Here is a 7,344-nt window from a genome sequence, read left to right on the forward strand (position 1 = left end):
TCTGCTCTGTTACATCTCAAACTCTTAACACCTCCAAGTAGTTTAGCACCTCCAAGGGGTGGTCGCTCACCTGCGCTGAGTCCCACAGCCCACCCGAGAAGTCCTCTCAGTAATCGCGGTGAAAATTGTTACGGCCAGCAGGGGTCACTATGGAGGCGGCTCGGGTCCCAAAACGCAAGAGGTCAAGGTGTCCAGACAGGTCTTTAAGGTTTAAGGAAGGAATTAGGTTCCCAGAGAAGAGTTTGGATTTATTTCGAATTGTTTTGATGTGATGAAAAGCGAATTCCCGGCTACTTGACAACTGAAATCTTAAGAGAAATGACAAAAATACGTTCGCTTCAAAGAATCTTGGGTCCTCTGTGCGCCCGTAGATCTCCGCCAAGTACGCCTGCGCGGAAGAGTAGCGGCGTCGAGTCAGGCAGGCGGGGAGGAAACTGCGGTAGCGACCTTTAAACCTCGCCATGAAGACCCGCTTTAGCACCATTGACCTCCGCGCCGTGCTCGCAGAGCTGAATGCGAGGTACGGTCCCTCAAGTGACCTGGCTCTTGCATGGAGTGGGGGAGGCAGAGGCGGGGGCCCCATGGGTGAAGACAAGAGCAGCCTGATGTTGCCCCTTACCTCCTACTGCTGTTTTTCTGTGGACCTGGCTAGGCCTGTGGTGGGCAAGCGCGTGACCTCTTTCCCTTGGCTCTCCGGATACCCTGGGCCCCCAGGCACCGCGTGCCCCGCCCGGTGCCCTCTCGGTTCTCTTGCCTTGCTAGGTGTCTTGACCCGCTAGCGCGACGCTTCGCCTTTTTGGCCTGGGTGGCCCGGGTCTGGCAGCAGTGTTTGACAGCACCCGAAACGCCAGAGTGGTCATTTGCTGCAGAGGTTTCCAGACCGGAGGCCTGTTTTTTTTTTTAATTTTTGTTCGTTTGTTTTTCTTTTTAATATTCTTCATTTCAAAGAAAGCATCGCGATTTATCTGTGTTTAACAGATTTGGACTGAGACCTGAATTCTAGTCTTGTTTGTATCATACTGGCATGTGAGCTTTGTCATATTTCAGGGGGCTTATTTTACCTTCCCTCCCCTTGTAATGTTTCGATTGGATTATATTTTATTATATTCTTCCTTCCCCCCAAATTGGGCCTCTTCAAAGACGCGAGGCATTGTAGGTGTTCCTGGAGCTGATAGACTACATTTGTTCTTATGTGGTACACTTAAGTTTTGGGCTGAAAGCCTATTTGCCTTTAGGCCCTACTCCCCTTTCGACCCCAGATTCTTAGATCCTAAGATTCCCCTCTTTCCTAGCTTTATTTAAATTGTGTGTAACTTTATGTTTTAAACAGTAGTGTGATTTATTACTTGTTTCTTTATCTTTGCAGCTTGCTAGGAATGAGAGTAAACAATGTTTATGATGTGGATAATAAGACATATCTTATTCGTCTTCAAAAGTAAGAACATTTTAAAGACTTGTTTTACTTTTGGTAATTAAGTATGAGATTGTTGATTTTTTTACTTGAATTTTAAGTCTGTTTCATAGAGTTAACATTGGCAAATGCCCTAAAAATTTTTTTGACTTTTTTCTTCTACAGACCAGATTTTAAAGCTACACTTTTACTCGAATCTGGCATACGGATTCATACAACAGAATTTGAGTGGCCTAAGAATATGATGCCATCTAGTTTTGCCATGAAGGTAAATTTCAAGTTATACTCTGAGCTAAAGTTGAAGAGATCGCTCATTAACAATTGAGTTTTTAAACTGCTTGTCTTCCACTGTTAATGAATAAAATACAGGTAAATGAAGATGGAGTAGTTGACAGATAATGGGATGAATAAAGTAGATATTTATTAACTGACTTCTCCCTGTTACCTTTCATACCCTATTCTCTAGATCTTCTTTTTTTTTTTTCTTTTTTTGAGACAGTCTCACTATGTGGCCCTGGGTAGAGTGCTGTGGCGTCACAGCTCACAGCAACCTCAAACTCTTGGGCTTAAGTGATTCTCTTACCTCAGCCTTCCAAGTAGCTGGGACTACAGGCACCTGTCACAACACCTGGCTTTTTTTTTTTTTTTTTTTTTGTTGCAATTGACATTGTTTGGCAGGGCTGGGGTGGATTCGAACCTGCCAGCTCCGGTGTATGTGGCTGGCACCATAGCTGCTGAGCTACAGGCGCCAAGCCCAGATTTTCTTTCTGTCCCAGTCACCATACTAGTTCAAACTTTCATTCATCATGTTCAACCTTATAATCCTTTAACTATAGTCCACCTCTCCCCCACCAAAACAATTCTAAATTAAACCAACCTTAATTTTTCTAAAGCATCATTTTCATTAGTTCTGCCACCTTTTATGGTCCCTTCATTTCTGAATGCATATTCTGTATCTTGGTATTCTTGGCTTTCTCTGTCCTCACTTTTGTTTTCCTAGCCTTATCTTCCAGAGCTCACTTTTGTGAATTGTTTTTCTCTTCCCAATCTGTATTTTGTTGGAATAGTCAATGACATCAATACATTACTGAGCCATATCTTGTACTTTTTCACTTCTCTGTTTACTTTTGTTTTTGCTATTAAAACTGAGATTTTAGCTCAGCACCTGTGGCTCAAGTGGCTAAGGTGCCAGCTGCAAACACCTAAGGTGGTGGGTTTGAATCCAGCCCAGGCCGCCAAACAACAATGACGGCTGCAACCAAAAATATAGCTGGGCATTGTGGTGGGCGTCTGTGGTCCCAGCTACTTGGGAGGCTGAGGCAGGAGACTCGCTTGAGCCCAGGAGTTGGAGGTTGCTGTGAGCTGTGATGCCACGGCATTCTACCCAGGTGGACAGCTTGAGGCTCTGTCTCAAAAAAATAAAAAAATAAAACTGAGATTTTAAGTTTTTAGTTCTGTTACCTATTCTTGTATTGGCATAATGTATAGATTAAAAGTTCATGTGGTACAGAAGAAAAACTTGAGAGATAAACCTAATTTTGAATTGATCATTTTGCTAGTAAATAACTTCATAACGTGGAAAAGTTATTTTACATCTTCCAACTTGTTATTTAAATGTAAAATGTGACTAGGACCTCCCTTGTGGAGTTATTGGTGAGGATTAATTGAAGTGATGTGTAAAGCACCTAACACAATGCCTGACACATATTAGAGTTCTATATGTGTTCATTTCCTTCTTCCTCTCTTCCTCACTTTCCTTCAGAAATTTATTTGTTATGGCATTGTGTTATTTCATTAGAGGCTTTACAGAGAAGAGCTTTACCCCCAGCAACTTAGAATCTATTTTGGATTACAAGTTAGGTAAGTGTTTCCCATATCACAGGGGCTGACACACAATTATCAGATTAGTAAAGTTTAATTTACTTAATAATAACCCCAAATGGTTCTTTGGGGCTTGTCCTTAATAATAATGACACTTTATGTTTCTGTAGCACTTTTAAAAGTAGATGAATAATATGTCACTTTAATTGTTTAACAACTCAGTGGAATATGAAGAACAAATATTACCATTTCAGTTTTACAGATGGAGTAACAAGGCAGTGAGAGATATAAAACTGGGGTTGTGTAAACATCTCCAAATCAGGCCGTACCAATAGGAGGCCAGTCACACACACACACACACAAATTCTCTGAGTTAGGTGACCGTGTAGATCTAAATATGTAGAAAGATTCCCTCCAATGGAGCAAACAGCATTAAGCACTTTATAAATAAAGAGCTGTTACTGTTGTACAACATAGGCAGCATCATGCCTCGTATGTGGAAAATCATAGTAATTATTCCTCGTACTCATGTTTTGGGACGCTAATTACAGCTTTGTGGTACTGAGCAGGTTATTTCCACCAAGCTGCTGACAGGGAAAGAAAACAAACTTTATGCATATACCTTGTGTCTGTCTGTCTCGCCAGAATAAATAATCCCTTTTCTCCATTCCATGGTGTGGACCTCTTTCCTTTCAGGGATGCCCTTTGTCTTCATTTTAACTTTATTTTTCTTGAATAAAATTATTCCCCAAGGATGTTGGGCAAACTGTCTGTGATTTTCCCTTAGGGATTTAAAGATAGTCCTACATGTAGGTCACTTTTTAAATCAAAATTGGTATAAGCTACTTGTAATATTACTGAATTAGGGAGAGATAGTTTATTCAAGGAAGATTGAAAAATTTTATGTCTGCTTAAATGTATAGGTGCATAAAATGGGAATTTTTGTCAGTTTGAACTATAAAGTCTAGAGAACTCCTCCTGGTTATGAAAAGATTGGCATTAATTTTAACAAAGAATTTGTTTATTTCTCATTTTTTGCTTTTTTTAATGTGACTTTAGATTAACTTCTCTGTAAATTTTGTATAGTATTTGAGTCTTGAAGAAAACATTCTTACTGATCTTGACTAAGGGGTCTTTCAAATTTCAAAATTAAAAACACTGGTAAGATTTTTTAGGGGCTACGGATTAGGTTTGTTATGGGTCGATGTCCTACTTGAATTTTGGTACTAAAGGATGATACATGTAATCTAAATATAGGTATTGGCTAAGTAATTTGTATTTGGGTTTGACATGCTTATTTTGTTTTAATTATTTAATAAGAAAAAGACTGTTATGGCCAGGGATAGGAGGAATGAGATTGGATAAAGAATGGAAGTTATTACTTTGAGATATGAAATAAATTAATGAAGAGCTTAGAGACAATACCAGGAAAATTCTATTTGGAATATATTAATAAATTTTGTGAGAATAAACTGGGCACAGTAGTGTATAGCCCTAGTCCTCACAACTTCAGATGCTGAGGTGGGAGGATCACATGAGCCCAGGAGTGTAGTATAGCCTGGATAGTATAGCAAGACTCCATTTCTAAAAAATAGAAAAGAAAAAGTGTGTAGGGATGGAGGATAGTTGGATGTGAGTACTTAGGGGACAAATTAGTAGAATACCACCAACTTCGTGATCCATAGTTGATATACATTTGAAGTGGAAGATTAGTGGAAACCACTAATTTTGAACATAAATGTTAAGTGAAGGAAATTTATATAATTAAAAGATTGGCAGGCGGGGTGTGGTGGCTCACGCCTATGATCCTAGCACTCTGGGAGGCCGAGGTGGCTGGATTGCCTGAGCTCAGGAGTTTGAGACCGGGCTGAGCAAAAGCAAGACCCCAGTCTCTACTAAAAATAGAAAAACTGAGGCAAGAGGATTGTTTGAGCCTGAGTTCGAGGTTGGAGGTTGCTGTGAGCTAGGACACCAGGGCACTCTACCTAGGGTGACAGCTTGAGACTTTTGTCTAAAAAAAAAAAAGATTGGCATAGAAAGATACTTTTAGAAAAATAAAAGTTATTCACCAGGGCAAGAACAAGTGATTAAGCAGGGATATAAAGCAATGAAGCAAATTTTGCTGTAGGTCTATCATTGTCTACTTGAAAATTGAATATATAATACTGCTTCAGAGTTAGCAGTCATTTGTCTCAACTGTTTTTTCTGTTACTATCATTTCTAAGCTTTTTTCTCTTCTGTTATTAACTTCTAAAAATATGTTCCTGATGATAATGAAAAGAAGCGTATTTATAAACTAGTATCAAGTGGCTAGGATTTAATTTTTTAATACACATTTTAATACACATTTTTTTCTTCTATTTCTTGCTAGTGCCGAAAACATTTGAAGAGTCGGAGATTAGTCAGTGCAAAACAACTTGGTGTGGATAGAATTGTAGATTTTCAATTTGGAAGTGATGAAGCTGCTTATCATTTAATTATTGAGCTCTATGATAGGGTAAGTTAAATTTGGGGTATGGGGTGAAGGAGAATTCATTATTAATCATTTATAAAACAATGCTTTTATAACATGGGTTTGGAACTTTTTTCTGTGTCAGAGACTTGATACACTGGGAAAATAAATGTCATACAAGTAAAATACAATTTTATAATAATAACCTTCATTTTTTCTGGAGGTATGAGTTTAGGCAAATCTTAGCCTTTTGGGTTAGCATTATGAATATAGGAGATGAAGATCTGAGGATTGAAGAATTATTTGGTACTTTACATTTCAAGGCTAATACAGTATAACCAGAAAATAGTCAGCTACACTCACGTGCTACATAATGATGATCATGTATACAACATTGGTCCTGTGAGATTACAATGGAGCTGAAAAATTCTACCACCTGGAGTCATCTTTTTTTGTTGTTGTTGAGACAGAGTCCCACCCTATGCCCCTGAGCAGAGTGCTGTGGCGTGTTGTTGTAGCTCACTGCAACCTCAGACTTGGGCTGCGGGCATCCCCCTGCCTCAGCCTCCAGAAGCCACTGGAATTATAGGCGCTCGGTTATAAAACCCAACCGGCTGGGTTTTTCCATTTTTTTTCATGAGTCAGGGTCTCACTCTCACTCAGGCGAGTCTCGAACTCCTGAGCTCAAGCAATTCTCCCTCCTTAGCTTCCCACAGTGCTGGGATTACAGGTGTGAGCCACCATGCCTAGTAACCTATAGACATCTTGATGATCCTGACCCAAGTGTGTGTTTGTGTTTTAGTATTTAACAAAAATGTTTAAAATAAAAAAAAAATGGCAGTGCGTGTTGGCTCACACCTTAATCCTCATACTCTGGGAGGCCGAGGTAGGTTGATTGCTTGAGGTCAGGAGTTCAAGACCAGGCTCAGCAAAAGTGAAACCCTGTCTGTACTAAAAATACTAGTGAGGCGTGGTGGTGGGCACTGATGGTCCCGCCTACTTGGGAAGCTGAGCCAAGAAGATATCTTTAACCCAGGATTTTGAGGTTGCTATAAGCTACCTCTAGCCTGGGGCAACAGAGTGAGACTATCTCAAAAAAAAAAAAATATGGGCAGCTCCAGAAGCTCACTGGGGAGGTCATGGGCCACATACACTGGAGCTGGTGGTTGGAACCCAGCCCTGGGCCAGCTAAAACAACAATGACAAGTGCAACAAAAAATAGCTAGGTGTTGTGGCAGGCACCTGTAGTCCCAGTTACTTGGGAGGCTGAGGTAGGAGAATCGCTTGAGTCCAAGAGTTTGAAGTTGCTTTGAGCTGTGATGCTATGGCACTCTACTGAGGGCAACAGCTTGAGACTCTGTCTCAAAAAAAAGTAAAACAAAAAAATTTTAGGCTCAGCACCTGTGGCTTAAGCTGCTGAGGCGCCAGCCACATACACCTGAGCTGGCGGGTTCGAATCCAGCCCGGGCCCGTCAAACAATAGTGATGGCTGCAACCAAAAAAAAATAGCCAGGCGTTGTGGCGAGCCCCTGTAGTCCTAGCTACTTAGGAGGCAGAGGCAGGAGACTTGCTTGAGCCCAGGTGTTGGGGAGGTTGCTGTGAGCTGTGATGCCATGAGCACTCTACCCAGGGGGACAGCTTGAGGCTCTGTCTCAAAAAA

The 7,344-nt window shown here is 40.7% G+C and overlaps 1 protein-coding gene across 1 annotated transcript in view; it reads left to right on the top strand.

Moving 5' to 3' along the window:
• Window positions 1-380: 380 nt before the first annotated feature.
• Window positions 381-7,344, top strand: part of NEMF (nuclear export mediator factor) — a 61,720-nt gene continuing 54,756 nt past the window's right edge. Inside the window, exons 1-4 of the mRNA XM_012806572.1 lie at window positions 381-520; window positions 1,367-1,435; window positions 1,577-1,679; window positions 5,604-5,729. Of these exons, the coding sequence (XP_012662026.1) occupies window positions 462-520; window positions 1,367-1,435; window positions 1,577-1,679; window positions 5,604-5,729 (357 nt within the window). The 5' untranslated portion in view covers window positions 381-461. The remainder of the gene's footprint in view (window positions 521-1,366; window positions 1,436-1,576; window positions 1,680-5,603; window positions 5,730-7,344) is intronic.

The sequence above is a fragment of the Otolemur garnettii genome, unplaced genomic scaffold, assembly GCF_000181295.1.
Source record: "Otolemur garnettii isolate 467f Iridium unplaced genomic scaffold, OtoGar3 scaffold00054, whole genome shotgun sequence".
Classification (NCBI taxonomy): domain Eukaryota; kingdom Metazoa; phylum Chordata; class Mammalia; order Primates; family Galagidae; genus Otolemur; species Otolemur garnettii.